This window comes from Cnephaeus nilssonii, assembly GCF_951640355.1.
Source record: "Cnephaeus nilssonii genome assembly, chromosome: 8".
Lineage (NCBI taxonomy): Eukaryota > Metazoa > Chordata > Mammalia > Chiroptera > Vespertilionidae > Cnephaeus > Cnephaeus nilssonii.
The window spans coordinates 15,031,797-15,054,081 of NC_137079.1; the positions used below are offsets into that span (position 1 = coordinate 15,031,797).

General features: G+C 38.3%; 1 protein-coding gene across 1 annotated transcript; it reads right to left on the reverse strand.

The window, feature by feature from the left end:
* Positions 1 to 207: 207 nt before the first annotated feature.
* Positions 208 to 4,336, reverse strand: LOC307104344 (uncharacterized protein C8orf48). Its single transcript, XM_079779255.1, has one exon. It carries the CDS (start codon positions 4,275 to 4,277, stop codon positions 3,414 to 3,416), a length of 864 nt encoding a protein of 287 aa, XP_079635381.1. The 5' UTR covers positions 4,278 to 4,336; the 3' UTR covers positions 208 to 3,413.
* Positions 4,337 to 22,285: the final 17,949 nt, after the last annotated feature.

A 22,285-nucleotide genomic window follows, 5' to 3' on the forward strand; every position in this document is an offset into this window, starting at 1 on the left:
GAGGCCCAATCCCCAGTAGGGGGCATGCAGGAGGCAGCCGATAATGATTCTCATCATTGATGTTTCTCTCTCTCTCTCTCTCTCTCTCTCTCTCTCCCTCTTCCTTCCACTCTGAAATCAATAAAAATATTTTTTAAAGTTTTAACTAATTTATACTAAGAAAAATTACATGTATACAAGAAAAAGTGAATCCAAACCATGGTGAGAGAGAAATTTTACAGAAAACAGCTATACAAAGGCAAAACATCGACAAAAAACAAACAACAAACAAAAAAAAACAGTATGCTACCAGACTATTTTCTTCTTTTGGTGCAAAAGACATTAAATCTCATAGTTTAGATGCAATTATTTTTTCATCCATGAAAGTTTTGTATGAGGCACTACTAAAATAGAGACAAAAAGTACATTTGAGGTTACTAGGGCCTTGGAAGGAGGGGTCAATGGGGAGTTATTGCTTAATGAATCAAGTTTCTCTTTGGGGTAATGAAAAATTTTGGAAATAAATAACAGTTGCACAACATTGTAAATGCAATTAGTGCCTCTAAATAGTACAATTAGCAATAGTAAAAATTGCAAATTTTATATTATATCCTTTTTATCACAAGAAAAAAAATAGCAAAAAAAAAGGTACCAAAGAAAGCACGTAGTGAATTATTTTTAGTGTTTGTATTTGCATAAAGAAACTGAAAAAATATATAAGAAACTAATATAAGTGGCTTCTTATAAGTAAAATGAATAGTCAGCCATATACACTAATAAGGTTAAACTAGTTATAATACAAAAATTCTCTGTCCTTGTTGGTAAGTGGCCACTCCTCGATTCCCTGAATTTTCTCTACCTCTGCTCTTATCCCATGATCTAGCAAGTGAAGTGTTAACCTGAAAGAGTAGGGGTGTGGCAGGCTAGCTTAGAATGAAGTGGGATGGTAACAGAGTGGAAGGGCAACTTTGCATACTAAATATTTAATATCCTTTTGACTTTTGAGCTATCTATAATAATCTATAATAATAAAAGCATAATATGCTAATTAGACCAGACAGCCAAACGACCTTCCGGACGAAGTTGGGGCTGCGAGGGCCGAGCCCCTTGCATGAATTTCATGCATCGGGCCTCTAGTGTGAATATATTATCCATGTTACAGTAAAATTTAAAACTAAATAAGGAAGAGGAGGGGGAGCAGTAAGGGGGGTGATAATTGAATATGAGGAGGGGAAAAAGAGGAGTCTACCTGCTGGAAAAGGCAGTTAAGAGAATTGTAACAAAACGAATGTGTACTTGCAAACCACAAGGAGCTCAGGAAATTGCAAGTCTTATAGAGAGCCTTAATATAGAGGGGGGAGAATAGAAGATGAGGTTAAATAGGTAAATTTGGGCCAGATATTAAAGAACCTCTATGTGGCCTTAATCAATTTAAACTATTCCTATGGCACTGATTAATCATTTAGTTGGTTTTTTTTTTTTAATCAGGGAAATTGAACAGATTTGTAAATTAGAAAAATAATTCTGACAACTATATGGAGAATGCACTGAAGAGAGAAACTAGGATTGGAGGTGGTAATGAGATGGAAGTAAGAAGTCATGGTCAGAAAATATTGAAGAAGAAAGAGCTACTGGTCTTTGCCAAAAGAATAGTTAACTTGGGGTTTTCATTTAAAAAAAAGGAGGAACAAAAGATGACTATGACTTCTAGCTTAGTTGACTAAATGAGTATATTGTGACCTTTAAGGGGGGGAATTCTAAATGGCAATTATTCAGAATTTTGATTATGTGAAATGTGGCTATCTTGAGATGCCAAAGATAAAGCATGACATAATGTGCAGTTCAAATAAAAAGTTACTATGCAAATGGTAATTATTTTATTTCCATTTTACTTGACTGACTTCATATGAGGGAATATGCTAAGTTTTGTAGGAGAAAGTATTTTTATACATAAATGAAAATCTAAAATCAAATAGTATTGGAATGTTACAAAGACTATTATAACTGATTTTCACAACTTTCTTTTCGACTGTGATAGCTTAGTTGTTAGGCATGTAGAAAAATAGCCTCTAGGTATTGTTACTAATTATAGGACTTGTATTTTTATAGAAAATGAATTTCTCAGAATGCCAGCTAACACTTTTTTCAATAAATGTATTTTCAAAATGCCATGATATTTTCAGGGATGATATTGTTTCATCAGAATGGAAATTAGAATAAGAGAAGTTTCATAAAATATGGCCCCCAAAAAATGTATTTTTAGGTAATTTATTCAAGCATTCTTCCCTCAATTATACATATACCTCCACCTTCCCCTCTCTTTTCCTCCACAGCTGAACTTCAAGATATAGTCTATATTCATCTTTTTCATGTCCTTACATTTATTCCTCAATTTACTTTGCCTGTCTGGCCAATTTCTCCTAAGTGAAATGGCTGTTGCTAAGATCAACAGAGCCCAAGGACGTGACTAAATATCTCACATGAACTCTCTGTTGCATTTGCATGGTTAGAAAATCCATCCTTCTGGATATTTTTCTCTCTTTGCTCTCTGTGACACTACACAATCCTGGTTTCTTTCATCCTTTTATGATAATTTCTTCTAAACCTTTGGTGGCTTATTCTCCTCTATTCAGCCTTTAATTGCGGAATTTCTCAGGAGTTAGTTATACCCCTTGCTCACTTCTCACCCTATCCTCTTCCAGAAGAACTTACATCTATGACTTCAATTCCCAACTGCGTGCCAATGATCCGTGGCCCCATCCCTTTATTTCAAATATATAGGCCGAATCTTTTCTCCAGACTGCAAGCACAAATAACCCAATGCTTCTCAGCCTCTCAAAGTGGATGTCTCCAAGTGAGTATCCCAAATGTATCTCAAACCAGTCATGTCCAAACAATCACACTGCTAATCACTTCCATCCTCTTCTAATGTTTCGATATACAATTTAATGAAATTATTATTCATTCAGTACACAAGTCAGAAACTCAGTAACACTTTTAACATTTACCTTTCATTAGATCCCCATACCCATTTCTTCACCAAGACTGTCAATTATTACTTCCTTAAGTATCTCTTACGTTTCTGTACTTCTATCTGTACTGTCAAAACCCTAGTCCAAAATTGCCAGCATCTCTCTCCTGGATTGTTGTAAAATCTTTGTAACTATCCCAACTACCATGTTGCCCTCTATAATCTGAAAAACATACTGGATCAAAAGTTCTTAGTCCTCAAATCTGTGAAGGAAGCATAGCAAATTTTTAAGTTAGTTTCCAAAGTGCTTGTAGAAATGATGACAATTATTCAAATACACAACAAAACCATCTATCCACATTACACATTATCATTCATAAACAGCATCTCCTGTTTGGTTAGAGTAAGTGGTTTGAGGGGTGGTAGAGCAAAACAGTGAATGACAAGCCCTATTTCCAGTCCACTACATCTTCTGCTCTGGATCCGACCTTTCCAAACCAGAGTCCCTCTGCTGGCTTTTCTCATTCAGTCTTTTCCAGATTATTCTGGGGTCATCTGAAAGCCTGGGGAGGCCCCGGTGTGCTTCTCCAATAAAGGTAAGGAAGTCTTTAGTGTGAAGATGCTCATCTATTCTCTCTTGGAGGAGAAGTGACTCCAGTAAAGTCTTCTTTCGTTTCAGGAAGGCGGATTGAGCCAGTTCTGCTCTTTTTCTGATACAATCAGGGCACCTCGAAGGAACGTGTTGCTTAACCGCTGCCGCCTGTTTTAGTGTTGCCATCACGTTTTTGAAATGCATTCTGTTCAAAAGCTCGTCGGGGGCAGCACAGCTGGTGGCATCTACCTCTGAAGCCTCTGCACCCAATCTAAGCTGCAGCTTCTTCTGCCTGCTGCGCTTCTTCCCTTTGGAGGCAGCTCTGTGGTGCATCAGGTTTACCTTAACGGTGCAAAAGGTCTGCAGGGCATGCATTTGTTCGTCAGACACCGGAGCGATGTCTGATTGAGGTGGAGTGTCTGGTGGGTGCCCGCCAGAGTTAGTGTCTTTGCCCTTGAGGTAGCTGATTCTTTTCCGACTAAACCTCTTTTCTGAAAGCTCAGATTGTTTATCTGGATATTCCCAGCGTGCAGTGGGCTTTCCACGCTCAGGTTTGCCCCCCGAGACCTGGGGCGAGGGCAGCGGTCCTCCAGGGGAACTGAATGAACAGGAACTCTGTACCTCGTCCGAGAAGGACTCCAGGGTCTCGGGAGAGAGGTCGTCCATGGCCCTGCGGTCCACTTGGGCGCATTCACGTGGCTCCTCGGACTCCCCAGCTTCTAGGCGGATGGCCATCACCCTCGGCTCCTCGTCTGCTTTGCTTTGGTTAAGGCCTGAGCCAGGGAGAACCGGACCCTGAGGGATTCCGCAGCTCAGCCCGGCTCCTCTTCCGGGCGGCGGGCGGCGCCTTTTCGTTGCCTTGGCAACGCGGGGCGGTCATGCGCACTGGGTCCCAGCGCAGCACTCCTCCCCTCTCCCCCTCCAGGCCCCACTGCGCAGACTCCGCCTCCGCAGGTCGCGCAGGGTTTGGCAGCGCCTTCTCCCTGGTCTCTGCGGCTGCTGTTTTTAGTACAAAAACTAATAATCCTTGAGAAAGGGTGTAAACACCCTTTCCTCGGGGGTCAAAGAAGACCGCGTATGTGAGTCCAACAGGGATAGGCAGTCTCCGACTAACCCGAGAAAGTAGCCTCCCCTCCCCACCCCCTCCCCCCCAAAAATGTTTCAAATTATTAAAAATAAATAAATAACAATCCCCGCGGGCCAGAAATCGCAGGCAGAAACGCAGAAACGTGTCTGCCCATCCTACAGCCAGAGATCGCCTACTTGTAGAGCACTGACCCCATCCCGCCACCCCTGCCTGGCCGGGCTCCACCTGTTTCTGCAGCCTTTCTGCGGCCTCATCTCGCACAGCTAACTCTTCGTGTTCTGAAGGCTTCGCAGGGCTTCTCAGATCACAGGTTCTCAGGGCCCCGCCCAATGGCACAGCAACACCCCTCTTCCCTCTGTACGTATCAGTTACTGATGCTCCTCCGAGTCCCTTTTCCCTGGGCAGGGCTGCACGCCCACCGCAGCTCCCAAACACTCTCCAACCCCTCACAGCTTGCAGCCACCTCCCAGTATTTGATTACTGTTATCAAATCGCGCCGCTCGATGAAAAGCTCCATGAGAGCAGACACCAGGGCAGTGTTGCCCCGAGCTCAGCAGGTGCCTCACACAGAAGGTATTCAATAAATAAGTCTCTGTTGAGAGAGTGAGCTGAATGACTGCGGAAACAGAAATAAGCATTCCCTCTCACGGGTCTGGTGGGTTTTATGGAATAGGTAGTACCAGCTCAAGGAACTTCAGTCTGTTTTTCTTCCCGAACCCCCCAAATTCAGCTGGTACTCATGGCATATCCCTTTACAACAGCTTTTTAAAAGGCACGGTAGAGTGTTACGAACAACTTTTCTCAAAAATTGTAAAACGTTATCTATGGAGACTGACTTTTTCTAGGTCTTAATAAATATCTGAGTCCAAGTCTTAGTCACTTATTTCACATATTTCAGAATTGCAAGAGAATGGGCTTCCTTGCTCCATTGTGTGTGTGTGTGTGTGTGTATGTGTGTGTGTGTGTATGTGTGTGGTGTTGTTATTAAAGTCTAGCCAGATATATTTAATATTATTCCAAAAATGTTCACTTTGGCAAAGAGCCAAAAGTCTGTAATGTTCAAAAAACATCTCTCAAATATGAGCAAGATTCATAACAAAGAAAAAAAGATTCCAACTTCATGTATTCAAACCAAATTATATCCTATATAATAAAAGCCTAATATGCTATGTATCTGGTCATCTGTTCAACCAATCAAAGCATAATATGCTAATGATATGCTAAGGCCACTCAACCGCTCGCTATGATCTGCACAGACCACCAGCAGGCAGACAGTCGACTGGTAGGTTAGCTTGCTGCTGGGGTCTGGCAGATCCAGACTGAGTGAGAAGGGCCGGACACGCCCTGGAGCCCTCCCGCAGTCCCTCCCCAGCTGGCCAAACTCCCGCATCCCTCCCCAGCCCCGATCATGCACCAGTGGGATGACTTGGCCTGCACCTTCTGGCAATCGAGGACCCTTCAGGGGATGTCAGAGAGCTGGTTTGGGCCCGATCCTGCAGGCCAGGCCGAGGGACCCCACTGGTGCACGAATTCGTGCACCTGGCCTCTAGTATCATCATAAAATGTTGGTCTTTAAAAAGAGGTATCAAATAATTTGTAGATAGTCTCAAGTATTTTCCAGCATCTCAAAGGCTCAAGATTTTCTATTTTAATGTTTATTTTAACACCTTCCTCATTCCCTGAATATTTACACCTAATATATCATTACACACATTATCCCCAAAAACACTGAGCAAGATAGCTAAACTTCAAAAATAATGTATATTGACATTTTCTAATAAACTAACTATCTTTAAGGATAACTTTGTCCCAAAAGCAGGTAAGTTTGGGGGGAACATCCTGAAATTATCCAATTTCTTTGCAATAACTTGCATGACCTAGTAAACTGCTTAACACTCCAAAATGTATTATCTAAGGAAGTAAAATAGCTCAATAGTACTATCATTATCAAATGAGATTCATAAAGACAAAAGTCAAAGTTTGGTTTTAAAGATAGACTCTATGACCCTTTGTGTAAACCTTACACTCCTTACTTTCATTTCTAAGTCTATCACAGAATAAAGTTTAAAGGAAACTCTACTTAAAATCCACACTCTTTTGTTATCTCTTTTCTATATATGAAATAAAAGTAATATTTGCCTCCTATCTTCCTTCTATATGAGAATTTTCAGTGATGCATATGTAAAAATAAAAATTTCAGACCATTATATAAGGACTACTGGCAAGAAATCTATATTCCATATTGTTAAGAGAGATTGCTAAGAGATCTGTGGACAAGTATAATGCCTTATACTATTTTTTAATTGGATGTTTCAAGTGAGAAAATAAAACAGGAATGCATCAAGGGGGAAAAGGGTGGAGAGTTGCAACTTTTATATCTTACCTCAAATCTCTTTATACTACACCACTAGATACAAAGCACTCCAACTTGCTATACTGAGAGAAGATTTAATCAAGATTTGCAAGAAAAAATATAGTACGATATTTTAAATATTCTATTTGCATTGTTTTTATCAGTAAAAGAAAGACCAAGGGATTGACAGAAAATATTTATAGCTTTCCCAGAAAACTCACAGTAATGTTTCAGTGTCTCAATAACTTTGTTTTATAATCACTTACTCTTTATTTAGCAAATATCCATGAACCTTCGTGGAATCATTTTTTTTTTTTTTGGCAAAACTAAAACTAATAATCTAAAACTAAAATTAATTAACTAAAACTAAAACCAAATTATTCAATCAATACTCAAACATACAAAGAAAATGCTACATTTTTATTTCTTGGTATATAAATGCAATCTTCTTTCCAAGGTCTCACCCATTTTGCCCATTTTGGTAGCTATGAAAAACCATTAACTTGATAATTAATAATATCCTAGACATTCTCGTGTCAGTCTCCTTTTGGCAAATATTCAATCAATGCTAAATTTAACTCCCTAATGAACTATTTCTTCCTTCCCAAGATGGTGTCTACATAGAGGGAAAACCTTTAATATCTTTGGGGCATTTGGTGTTTGGGGCCCTAACTTTGTGCGTATCATTTTGCTGGCCTTCACGGCACAGTGCATGTGGTCCTTGGGTCTGTGCTGTTTTAACCAAAGTGCAATTAGTCAGGCTCCTTCCTGGTTCCTGACAAAGTCCAAGGCTAGTGGAACTTGTCAAAACCTCTCCTGGCTATCTTGACACCCACTTGTCTTGACATCCACTGGTACTTTGGTTCCCTCTTGGAAGCTGGCTCTGTTTCTTTCAAAATCCTGCTGAGAAATGGCAGAGGAATAAAGGAATGTGCTCTGGCACTCACAGCATGGCCTAGAGCCTTGCCATTTCACCATCTCTCAGGAGACTTCCGCTGGCAAGCTGTTCCTCTAGAAATTCCAAACATCTTGACATCTCTTAGGGGCCCATGGGAAGGCCGCGGTCCTTTGTAGACCACATTGTGGCGAGGCTGCCTGGGATGGGAGGAGGAGGGGATAGGAAGGAAAGAGACCAATCAGGTGTCCCTCCCTAACCACATTATGGCACTCGTTTTATTGTCCTGCAGTCATCATTTCTGTCTTCATAGATCTTAACGGGAAGCAGAGCAAATGCTCTTCTTCCAGCTTTTCCTCAACAATCAAATATGCTTTGTAGCTTGAAGGCTTAGCCCCAGAGAAGGGATCGAAACAAACCAGTCTTCCTGCCTGTTTCCTTTCTCGCTCGTCTCTTTCTTTGGAGGGAGTCAGGCACACTTTCTGCTTCTTCCTGTCTGCAAGCACTTCTCCCAGGTACCGTAGGGTCCGCCTTGACAGGTGGCATTTGGCCTGTACCCCTTCCTGGAGCCATTGTGCTGAACAGGGTACCAAGATGAAATCTAGTTTATGAATGAGGGAAAATAAGTTTACAGATCCTTCAAAAGTAGTCTACCCTTTACATAAACTTTACAGCACTGTACTAGCTTCTGTAGACTGAGCAAAATGAAATGTTATTTCCTCTCCTAAGATGCTAAGTGAATGTGTCAGAAATCTCCCTGTGAGAAATCATTTTTGTGGAGTGAAGAATCTTACATCACTTTTGATAAAAAATGATTTCAACTTACAGTGCAGTAATTGTCCCTTATTTTTAAAAATATTTTACATATCAAATACCCCAATCTTTTCTTTTCTCCTTCAGTTTTATTACTTTTTTAATTGATTAATTGCCTTATGAAGAGCTGCTTTTACTTTAATAGCTATTGTTTTGCAAAGATCATATGTTTACTGTAGGCATTTAAAAAGATAAAGATAAGCCACAAATATTGATTTTAAATAAAAGTTACCTGAATTTTGACCTCCCAAAGATAATCACTGTAAACACTTAACATTTTAATATTTTCCTCAATATTTTTTCTTAATAAAAACTAGATTATATTGAATTATGTGTTTATGAACAATATATTATATGAACATTTTCCATTCAATTTATAAAAAATTCTTTTCATGTAATTTTATTTTATTTTAATACTAGAGGCCTGTTGCATGAAGATTCATGCAAGAATAGGCCTTCCTTCCCCTGGCTTCGCTCCCAGCAGCCTGGGAGCCTGCAAGTCCTTGCTCCCGGCCGCAGTGGTGCTCCTGTAGCTCCCTCCGCCCCCCACCCTTCCCCTCATAGCAGGTGTCCCGCCCCACCCAGTTGCTCCGAGCCTGCCTATGCAAATTAACCCGCCATCTTTGTTGGGTTAATTTGCATACCCACTCCTGATTGGCTGATGGCCGTTGCAGAGGTACAATTTGCATGTTTCTCTTTTATTAGTGTAGATGTTTTTATTGGTTTTTAGAGACAAAGGCAGAGAGAGCAATAAAGAGATAGAAACATCCATGAGAGAGAAACATAGATCAGCTGTCTCCCGCATGCCCCCACTGGGGATTGAGCTCACAACCCGGGCATGTGCCCTGACTGGGAATCAAACCAGCTACCTTTTGGTTCAGGGGTCAAGGCTCAAGCATTGAGCCACACCGTCCAGGCTCAAGGTAATTTTAAAGGACTTATTGCATTATTTGATTTAAACACAGGTATTTCCAGTTTTTTGCTTCTAAAAATTATTGGAATAAACAGTCCTCTAGCTAAATTTTTATACACATTCATAGCTATATGTTTATAATAAATTCTAGAACTTATAATTGATGAGTCAATATGCATGCATAGCCCTTGCTCAGTTGGTTGGAACACATCCTGTATACAGAAAGGTGGTGCTTTGGATTTCTGGTGAGGGAAATACCTAGGTTTTGGTTTTATCCCCAGTCAGGGCACATACAGAGCAAGCCATTCAATATTCTCTCTCACATCAATGTTTCTCTTTCTCTCTCTCTCTCTCTCATCAATAAGCATGTCCTTGGGTGAGGATTAAAAAGAAAAAATATACACAATTTTAAGGCTTTTGATATATCTATACCTCCTCCTCACTTTAATCTGTTCCTGAATATTAAAAAATCCAAAGTATTTCAGAGGAAAGGTGGGAGTGGGGGTGGAGGGAGAGATTACCTTTAACTGGGAAATTTATATGCATATATGCATAGCTCATAGACACAGACAATAGTGTGGTGAAGGCTTGGGAGGGGCAGGTGTGGGGAGGAAAGGGTCAATGGGGAAAAAAAACAAAGGAGACATCTGTAATATTTTCAACAATAAAGGTAGAATTATTTTAATCTAAAATATAATATATATCCCTAAGTACTCTAGTAGGTAAGGCCTTTTTAAAAACATAATCAATTATGATTATCATATCTAAAACATCAGAAGAATTCCTTAATATCATCTAACAATTATTCGGTAGTCAGATGTCTCTGATTGTCTCAAAAATGCCTTTTTACAGATTGCGGTGTTTGAATCAAGGTCCATTCACAGCATTTGGCTGATATGGTGCTCAAGGCTCTTTCACTCCACAACACTTCCAAAGTTCAAACAAGTAAAAAAAAAAAAAAAAGAAGAAGAAAAAAGAGCAGACAGAGACATTTAGCTTTCTTCTTGGTATCCACTATTATGTTTCCGAAAGAAAAATCATTATTTTTTTTAATTTCAAAGTACAAAAAATTGAATTTATTTGGAAATAGCAGAGGAATTACAACTTGGGAAATACATGTTGTAACAAGCTACAAGGGTGTCCGTTGAGGGTATTGGGCAGGCGGTATTTAAGGGCAAAGAGTGCAAAGCGGGGGAAGTTCAGCCAGAGTCCAAGTAGTAAGTTTATTGGCTTGAGGATGGGGAGGGATTCTTAGCAGATGGTCATTGGTCAGGAGATAAGTCTCATTCTTCTGTAAATTGGGCACCTATGGGAAATCAGCCTTTCAGTCCTTAAGTTCCAGTGTTCTGAGAGTCTCCGTTTTATATCCTTCATTTCCATTTTCTATTGGAATCCTTTCATAGTTATAAGCATATCATGACTTTGTGACTGGTGAAGAATTCTATTTCAATGATTATAGTGAAACTCTCAACTGCCTGCACTAGCAATACTGTTTGCCTTTAAGATGAAATGAAATGGTAAATGCCAGACATAATGATAGAGTAGACACTGAAAATTTTTGTTTTTATTTTCCCAAGTTTCTTTTTAACAACTATAAATCAATATACATTTGTATAACCTTTATTACAAAAAATATTCACCATACCCTCCATATTGCTTCACACCTTTTTTGTTTTTTCTCTGAAAAATATATTTTGGAGATCACTTCACATCAGCATGTAGACATCATCCTCATTTCTCTCTCTGACTGCATGGTATTCCATTGTTGGATGTTACCACAGTCATTCCTACATTTTGATGAGAATTTTGTTCCTATGAGAAATCAAATTTTCCCAGCCGGCATGGCTCAGTGGTTGAGCATCGACCTATGAACCAGGAGTTCATGATTCCATTTCTGGTTAGGGCACATGCCTGAGTTACAGGTTCAATCCCCAGTAGGGGGCATGCAGGATGCAGCTGATCAATTATTCTTTCTCATCATTGATGTTTCTATCTCTCTCTTCCTATCCCTTCCTCTCTGAAATCAATAAAAATATTTTTTAAATAAATCAAATATTTCTTTGTATTTGTGGAATAGCCAAGAAGATTCCTAAGAGTGAGATCAATGGTTCAAAGGATAAAAGCATATGTAGTTTCTTTACAAATTTACAAATTTCTCTCTATAAGGGGGTGTATATTTGGCATTCCTACTAGCAGTGTATGAAACTGCCTGTTCCTGAGAGCCTGGCCAACAGAGTATGTACTCAAATTTATAGATTTTTGTGAATCTAATGGAATAGAAGTGGTATCTCAGTGAGTGTAATTTTACATTAAATTTCTCTTATTTTGAGTGAGATCAAACACCATTTCATAAGTATAAGAGCCATTTACATTTCTTTTTATGTATATGGTCTATTCATTTCTCTTACCCTTTTTTTTTCATGGGATTATTGCTTTATTTTTCAAAACACTTGAAAACATTTTAATATTGAAATTTTATACATTTGTCTGTGATATAAATTGCAAATGATTTTCCTAGTTTGTCTTTTGATTTGCTTATGCTGTTTGTCAGGCAAAGGATTTATTTATTTTTTTTAGTTCATATACCAAATCTATCAATTTTTTTCTTATTGTTCTTGGATTCTTAGTCACATTTAGAACATTTTTCTTTACTCCCATGTTATAAATAAACTCACCCATGTTTTCTTACAGTACTTGTGATAAGTTTTATTCCCTTGCTTTGAAACTCTGGTCTTTTTAGTTTCTTCTCTACTATGGTATGAAAAGGAGTCTGATTTTATATTTTCTCTATATGACTCTCTAATGATTTCAATAATGCTTACATTCAAAATGTTTTTTGTTACCCTACTGTCTTTAAATGCTGCCTTTATCATAAATTCCCATATGTACTTAGGGTTTTTGTTTCCCCTGTTATTTCAACTCTGGTATATTGGTCTGTCTTTCTATTCACATACCAATACTGTACTGTTTTAATATTCTCTATAATATGTTTTATCATCTCATAGGGCCAGACCACTCTCTTTCAAGAATTGTTTGATGTTCTTATTTGCTTATTTTTCCAAATGAACTTTATAACCAACTTGTCTTGCTAAAGGATAAAAGGAAAGAACATAATAGTAATTTATTGAAATGCACTAAATTTATAAACATTGAGAATTTTTCTAATCTGGTCTTCCTATTCAGAAATATATGGTATGTTTTTCCAAGTATTCAAGTATACTTTGGCATATTTTAGGTACTCTTCCTCATTTAGGTTTTGTTTATTTCTTTTTTAGTTTATGAAGTTTATTTTATTTTGTACAATTTTATTTTAGTGATTGTGAAGTAAGTTGTTTCTTTTACTGTATCTTTAACCTTGCTATTAGTTGCATACTGGAATGCTACAGATTGTAGTATTTTTGTTTTATGACCTGCTAGTTGCACAAAATTTTATTGCTTAGAGTAACTTCATCTTTGTCTTGGATTTGTAAAACATATATGAAACTTCAAGTTTAGAAAGATTTTTAAACTTAGAAAAATAAAAACTCAAAATGATCTGCATGATTATTGTCCTATGCACAAATTTGTCCTATAAAAGACTATTATATCAAAACTCTGGTAGAGAGATAAATATATAGATAAAATGTTGGGTAAAAGTCCATAAATTAACATAGAACAAACTTTACAATTATAGAGTTTAAATGAATTTTCCATCTATGTTCTTTCAATATTGGCAGTGCATTATTCACTTTTTCTGGATTTGTGCTTTTAAAAATCTAGTATAAATAAAATTAAATCCTGCAAATGTAGTACTTTTTTATTTTTTAATAACTTTTAAGTATGTTTATCTAAATTTATATTTATCTAAATTTTTTCTAAATAATTATAGGCAAATAACAATAAACTGCCAACACAGTTTGAGCCTAGGCATTTCGAATGTCATAATTTTGATCAACATATAGAATTAAGAAAAATGAGCATAATCTCAGTTATCTTTTTTAATAAGGAATTACCAGCCTAGCCAGTGTTCTCAGTGGTTGAATGTCGGCCCATGAACCGGGAGGTCAGGGTTCGATTCCCTGTCAGGGCACATGCCTGGGTTGCAGGCTCAATCCCCAGTGGGGATCGTGCAGGAGGCAGCCAATCAATGATTCTCTCTCATCATTGATGTTTCTATCTCTCTCCCTTCTTCTCTGAAATCAATAAAAACATACTAAAAATAAGTAAATAAATTACCAGAGATGTGGAACACTCGTTATTTCTTGTGTGATGTATTAATTTGCTCTGGTTGCTATACTAATGTACCACAAACTAAGTGGCTTAGATAACACACTTATCTCACAGTTCTGAGAGCTACAAGTCTGAAATCAAGGAATTGGGACTGTCGGTTCCATCTGAGCACTATGAGGAAAAAATCTGCTCCAAGCCTCTCTCCTTGGCTTGTTAGGTGGCTATCTTCATATTCACACAGCACTCTCCCTGTAGGATGTCTCTGTGTCCAAATTTCACCTGTTTAGAAGGATGCCCGCCATATCAGTGCCCACTCATATTAAGATAACCTCATTTTAACTTGATTACCTCTGTAAAGACTCTATCTTCAGAGACAGTCACTACATTTTGAGTTACTGGGGCTTAGGACATCAACATAAGAATTTGGGAGGGGATACAATTTAGACCATAGCACGTGGTTTTCCAAACAAACAAACAAACAGATTAAACGCTAATTAGACAGTCTGCTGCTGGGATAAACTTTTAGTAAAAAGCTGCTTGTGGTTTGCTGAGAAACAAAAATAGAGTTGTTGAATTCAGGGACTTAAGAAGAACAAACTCCTTTATAGATGTACCTAGAGCTACTTTCTAGTAAGTAAGGTTGACTTTACCTGTATGTTAATTAAGAAGCACCTTTGTTTTAGATAAAGGCCTATAGGGGCCTTAAAAGTGCAATATATTTATTCTCTGACACTATCACAAACTTGACTGGCCAGCCTATGGAGTGATTCCTCAGATCTAGTGTTTTAAGTAAGAAATGATAGTTCTTATTAGAAAATAAGTACAATTTAAATTTTGAACAAGTCTTTTTAAAAAAAATTTTTTTTTGGTGTAGTTTAGGATTTTTAATGTTTGGGGCTTCAAGCAATGATTTCCCACTGCTCCATCTGAGTATCTGGTAAAATTCCAAACAAGTGTAGGTCATAAATTATTCAGTCCTGTTAGAAACAATATCTCCAATATAGTTAAGGGCATCAATGGTGATATTATTCACAACAAATAATGTTACCTATGAATTTGAATTGTATGATCTCTTTTGCTATTTTTGTCTTAAAATTCTATCATAACAACATAATACATACGTTTTCTAGCATTGACCCAATAGATAGCCACTTTATTTGCGGTCCCTTCATTGTAGTCCTAATTCAGAGACAATCATTCTTAGCATCTTTATGCAATTGTATGCAGCTAGGGCCCTGAGACTGTTGGCAATGTTATTTAATACTGACCTTGGCATTTAGGAAATTAATATAAATCAGAACCTAAATATAACGCATTTCTCTTCAAAGCACAGAGGAAGTATTACGTGAATTCAGAAAAGTTGCCATTAATTGAATTTGTGTCATGGAGTTTTGTGTTCTCCTTGAGGAGCAAAAGTGGCTCCAGATAACGGGGTAAATGACCGGAATCCACAGCGGTTTTCTTGAAAACTACTGCATAGAACTATTTTTCTTCTCCTCAATATCTTTGCAAAGCATTTTACTGTAATTTTTCTACTTACAAAGTAAGCTTTCACTGTAAAATGAATATTCATATGGTTGCATAGGGTTGAATGACATAGAAATCACACATAATCTCATTTGAGACCAATCTTTCTGTAAAACTGTGTTATTGAAGTTGTTCAGTGTAATCATAAAAGAATCACTATGCTCTGAAGAGACATCGAATGTAATACATGGAGCTCCCTGGCTCAACTTATTTTATCTCCTTATTTTAGATAGGCATTTTCCAAAAACAAACTCTATCACCGAAGAATGTAAGGCTGTTTCTTTAGAGCCTTCCATGCTTAACTTGAAAGCTGTCAACCCAGGAGGCTGAAACAGAGCAAGATTATGAAACCTGAGTGAATAGCTCATTCTTTGCGCCCATGCGCTTGCTGCATGCTGCCCCGTGGTACGAGCCTGGGAGGTATGCACTATGATAGCTAATGAAGCACTTCCTTTATGTCTCACTGACCAGAACTCTTATTTGAAGCCTGTATGTTATGCCACTGAAATCTCACAATATCAGCCTTTGTTCTGGCTCGCAGTGACTGCTTCTTGTCTTTTTCTGTGGCTAAGTCTCATGCATCAAACTGGATAGATCCTTTACTAATAAGCGTGGCTGGCATGAAACTGAATTCTGCTGTGTGTAAAGTTGTTTTTGCTTGTTTGCTTTGTTTTGTTTTTGTCTCTCACCTTTTTATTACAGGATCCTCAAAGCCAATATTTTATCATTTTGAACTGCTTGGAGATAAAAAGCTTGGAGGTAAAAAACCACTGAGTCTTCTGTAAATCCCTCCTCTATGTTGCATATAGTGATAATAATTAATATTATAAGAACAAAAACAAGAACGAAATTCATTCAGAATGAAGAGAATGGTATCAAATGAATTGATATTAATTGCCTAATCCTGAATGTAACTGAGAAGTATTAAAAGTGGTTCATTTGTTGTATTTTAACATATTATTCTCATACTGTGTTGTCTGTTAGAAATCTTCCTTCCTTCAACTACTATTAAATAGACATGTCCCAATGCAAGCTTTGATAAGGTGGGCCTAAAAACTAATCAAGAGAGATTGCCAAAGCTTTCTATAAAAATGTGTTTCGGTTAACCTAAACACAAACAAGAAAAGTTAAAATGTTCCTCAGAGCCTACAAATTTCAAAAAGAAAATATTATGAACTCCCTCCCAAAACTTAAGTTGTATCAAATCCTACATTTTTGTTTCTTATAATGTAAAAATGACAGCAACACCCATCTCTTGAAGTGGTTTTAAGTATTAAATGAGATAACATAGACTAAGGTTTATTACCTGATATGGGGTAGGTGTTGTAGTCACCATCATCATTATAATTCTGGAGTAGATTTAGTAGGAAACATGAAGACTAAGATCCTTCAAATACTGGCTCCTTTATTATGAGTTACCTAATTTTTTTAAAACATAGTTGTGTGTGTGTGTTTTTTTTTTTATTTCAGAGAGGAAGGGAAAGGAAGAGATAGAAACATCAATAATGAGAGAGAATCATTGATTGGCTGCCTCCTGCATGCACCACACTGGGATCGAGCCCACAACCTGGACATGTGGCCTGACCTGGAGTCCAACCATGAACTCCTGGTTCATAGGTTGCTGCTCAACCACTGAGTCATGCTGGCTGGGCGAGTCACCTAATTTTTAATCAACATTTTTTCTTTTCTAATTCTTACGTTTTTCATTTGTATCTTAACTTCCTGATATGATTGTCCAAAGCACTAGTAAATTTAATATGTAAAAACTAGAGGCCCAGTGCACGAATTCGTGCACCGGTGGGGTCCCTCAGCCTGTCCTGTGGGGATCAGGCCGAAACCAGCTCTCTAACATCCCCTGAGGGATCCTGGATTGTGAGAGGGTGCAGGCCAGGCCAAAGGACCCCACCGGTGCACTATCAGGGCCAGGGAGAGACTGTGGGAGGGCTCCAGGGCGTGTCTGGCCCATCTCACCCAGTCCCAATCAGCCAGACGCCAGCAGCAAGCTAACCTACCCATCAGAGCATCTGCCCCCCGTGGTCAGTGCGCGTCATAGCCACTGGTTGAATGGGCGAACAAATGGTCAGATACTTAGCATATTAGGATTTTATTATATAGGATACTTTGAACAATAAATAACTATGGACATACAAGTTACTTCCTCAAGTGAAAAAAAATGAAGTAATTAAAACACATAACTCCATGGTCCCTAGTATATCTACATTTCTACCACCTTAATATTTTTTTCTGATCTTCTCATCTTCCAATTTTTGTGAGAGTATCAAACTTTTCTAGTCAACAGAATATAAATTCCAGAAAAGTAAATCTTACAATGCCAGCCTTTGTTCTAGCTAGCAGAGATCAAATTCTGTCCTTTCCTTTGCTAAAATATATGCACCAAATTTGTTAAACTCTTCAAGTACAAATGCATGTCCCTACATAGGGTTTATTTTGTTTTCCTCCATTTTCTTTATATTTTTTTATTTAAAATGTTTTTTATCAAATTTTCTAATCTTTGGTTAAGGAAAATAGATTTCGTGAATAAAGCTATAATCCGAATTAGCTTCAGATTTTTATTTCATCTTGGAAAACATGTAATGGCATTTTAACACCATATTATAATCAGAATAATAACATTAATGCATTTTGTCAGACCTGTAGTGTTTCCAGTAGTTGCTAAATCACTTCTCCCTACCACCTACAGATTGAGATTTTTTTAGAATATTCCTTAAAAAAACTATTGAATTCTAGCAAATCATTCTGAGATGTATTTCTGTCCCTCACCCCGTTTCTCACCCAATACTTGTATTGTTTATTGTCTTTAAGACCAAAATTTTAGTTTTGGAGTGGAAATTGTCTGGAGTGGGAATTGAAAACTACAAATATGATTTCTGCCAATCTTTTAAAGATTATATGTAGATCTTAATTTCTAATGTATTTCACTATCTCACAGAAAAAATAATATCTAGGCAAATGTCTATTTTATACTTGACAAGAATATCTAAAGAAAATGATTAACCAAAGTAAAGGCAAATTCCATGTGACATTGTCATGCTGTCTTGTCAATAGTTTTGGCAATTTATGGCTGAATTCCAAATTCTCATCTTGATTAGATGCTTCCCAGGATAGGTACTATTTTTCCCATCTATTTGGCACGCCGGCCCCTCTGCACCCCCAATCAGTTCTGTAATGGCCCAGTGATCCAGAAACATCCTGTGCTTAGGCACACAGTGCAAAAGGAATTCAAAAGGAATGCCCAACCACATATTTGCAGTTATATAGAATTTCATTTCTCATAAAAATACATCATTTTTAAATAAGAAATGTAGTTTTCTATACTTTTTCTTACTGCCATTAAGAATTTTAAGACTTACCATCCAAAGTCTAGAATTATCATATATTAAAAGCAATCCGACAATAACAGAAATTGGGTAATTAGAGTACGGTCAATAAATTTGGTGATGAGGTTAAAAACTCATGAGACACAGAGCAGAAACCCACAAATGAGCCAAGGAGTCTGAGTCCTGAGAGTCAGCCATTGGCCCTACCTCTCCCCACCACACACCTCCAATCCATCACCAACCCTGGTGACACCTCTCCCAACGGCTACTTCTCTGCAGTCCCTTCCCAAAGCCCCTGGGTTAGGACACCATGATTTTTCACTGAATCTACTGCACCTGTCTTCACGTTAGCCTCACAGCCTCTCTTTCCACATCCCTTCCTTCCTTTCTTCCGTCTTTCACTCCAACTCCTTTCTGAATGATGATCCACACTCTGCAACCAGATTGAAACACAACTCGGACTGTGTCCCTCCCTCCCCTGCTTCGTGTGTCTTATTGTGGCTCATCATGTTATCTTGTCTGAAACCATTAGCTGACGTGGATTGGCTTTTCCAGATTGAGAGGAAAAGAAAACAGGGAAACAATGACTAATACGGTTACTAAAGGGTTTTGTGTAAAAATACTTGGGGAAGAAGGAGAAAGGAAATTGTTTAAGCAGCTGAAAATTCCCCCGAGAAATGCAGTAACAGTCAGTATTCAACAGCAGCTTTTCCCCTGCCTCCTACCCAGTTCTCCCAGCTGATTACTACTCATCCTTCAGTCTCAGCTCATCTATCACTCTTTCAGACAAGCCTTTCCCTCAGACCCCTCCTACTCATGCTTTCAGTACTCAGAACATGCATAGAACAACTACCACATCATAAATTCACAGCTGTGTAATAAGTTGTTTATTGTCTGTCATAACTGTAAGCCTGACCAGGGCTGGGACAAGTCTGTTTTCTCCACCATTAGATTACGTCTCTTACACATATCAGACCTTGGATGAATTTTGAAAATAACAAATGAATTCAATGATTAAATAATTGATTTCCTAGTCTGGCAGCAGTTTGGGCAAGTCAGCAGCATCTCTGATAGCTTCCTCCTCAGCAGTAGGCATATGTTTTTCCGGCTTTTGCTTCGCATATAATGGTGATTCAAGTTCCTGAAGTAATGGAGCACCCAGGCCCAGGCAGGAAAGAGCACGCCTGGCAGGCATCCAGCTTATGTTTGCATTTTGGGTTCTGATGCCTCGCACATGGCCTGGCCTGAGTGGTAACATCGACGGGTACAGGTCAGTGACCTCTACTCCTAAACCCCTCAGAAGGAAACTTCAGGAAGAAGACATCTCGAGGGGGTCCTCAGATGAGGAAATGAACTGGGAAGACACCTGGCCTGGGTCTCCTATAGTGGTTCTCAAATTCTGCTGCACTTTCCAACCACACCCAATGCCAATTACTGAACGCTTTGGACCCAGACGTCAGCATTTTCTGTAAGTCTCGGGGATCCCAGTGTGCAGTCAAGTCTACGATCCTGCACCCTAGGACCTAGCCAACAGCGCCCTAGCACCAGGAGAATGGGCATTGTCTGGGAGAGTCTTACAAGGGAAGAACACAGACCTCCCAGACCACCTGAATTGGAATTTGCATATTAAAACAAATCTCACCCAGCCAGTGATGCTCACCCAGTGGTCGAGCATCAACCTATGAACCAGGAGGTCATGGTTCAATTCCTGGTCAGAGCACATGCCTGGGTTGCAGGCTCGATCCCCAGGAGGGGGTATGCAGGAGGCAGCAGATCTATGATTCTCATCATTGAAGTTTCTATCTCTCTGTACCCCCTCTCCGTTCCTCCCTAAAATCAATAAAAATGTATTTTTAAAAATAAACCTTTGGGTGATTCTTATGCATATTGAGGTTTGAGAAACACGTGTCCCAAATATCTTTTTATAAAAGAGCCACACTTACACTGCTACCTTTCTCCTCTCTCCCTTTGCCATGTCCCCTCCCTCATCATGCTCCAGCCACCTAGAACTAGTTTCTTGACATTCAACTCACTTCTTTTCAGTAAACTGCTTTTTTAAAAAAAAAATTATAAAATACTTTAAACATTCAGAAGGCTCAGAGAAAAAACATAATGAAAATCCTAGTATTTACCATAAATATGTAACAAACATTAAACGTTAAATCGAATCATTTATTATTTAAGAAAATATCCTACAAATAATAAAACTAAAATGACCTGTTCAGCCCTACACAGTTTTATTACATACTATTACTCTCCAAATGTGCACACATAGTTCATCAAAAATAATATGTAGAAAGGTGGTATATACATACAGAAAAGCTGATAGCTGTTTAATTTTTAATATGAGTTATAAAGGTTACTTCATTGATAGTTAATTATCAATCAAACATTATTGGCTGATACTACCAAAATTTAAATATGTCAATGTTATGTGGGTATTGATGATTATTGCATTAATAAGACCAACATTGTGTAAATTCAAGTAACAAGCTTGTAGTTCAATATTCCTATTCCTAATTCTATGATTCCTTACTGCTTTTCTATAAAAGTAAATCATTTCCTCCAATCTACACTAATAAAGGAGAAATATGCAAATTGACCATACCTCCATGATGTCCACCAGCCAATCAGGAGTGAGCATGCAAATTAACCCAACAAAGATGGCAGGTTAATTTGCATACACAGGCACGGACCAAAGAGTGAAGGCTCCGGCCCAAGTGAAGACTGAAGACGACTGAAGACTGCAAAGGCTTGGCTTCTCCACTGCGGCCAGAACAAAGGCCTGGGTCCCGGGTACCAGAGGAAAACCGGTGCTGGCAGCCAGGGGAAGGAAGGCCTATTGCACGAAGCTTCATGCAATGGGCCTCTAGTGTACCAAATAAAAAGGAGAGCTACCATGGAAGGGGATGTAGTAAAGCAAAGAGCAACTCTACCCCATGATCGAACCACAGACTTAATCTTAGGCAAATCAATTTTAAGAAACAGATATGGAACTAGATTCCATTAAAAATATCTGTGCCTATATACAGGGTGGGCAAAAGTAGGTTAATAATAGTAATAAAAATAACTAATACAATAATTAATAAATAATAATATAAGAATAAACTCTGCTATGTGTACTCACAACTGTAAACCTACTTTGCCCAACCCTGTATGTCTGGGAAATCTTTATGTGCTTCTAGAGGTATGTGTATGCAAATTGAAGACAATAGTTTAGAACAGTGATGGGCAACCTTTTGAGCTTGGTGTGTCAAACTTCGCCAAAAAACTGAGCATAACTCGGGTAGTGTGTCACTTTGAGGAAAAAACTAACTCCAAGACTCTAGTCGCAAATGTTTCATCCTCAGGAGCAGCAAATGTTTCATCCTCGGCATGCGGCCGCGTGTCATCAGAAATGGCTACGCGTGTCAATGCTGACACGTGTGTCATAGGTTCGCCATCACTGGTTTAGAAGAATGAGTATTAGATTAAAAATCTAAAAGTTAAATTCTTTGTCTTGGCTCACTCTAAGTGCCTTTTTATAGTGCAAATCACTTAACCCACTAAATCTTTATTCTATCTTTACAAAGTAGAGGAGTTGGTCTAAGGCCATATGGTCCAATGAG

Bases quoted from the DNA above. Each gene is read 5' to 3' on its own strand.
- LOC307104344 (XM_079779255.1), bottom strand. From the start codon at position 4,277: ATGGCCATCCGCCTAGAAGCTGGGGAGTCCGAGGAGCCACGTGAATGC.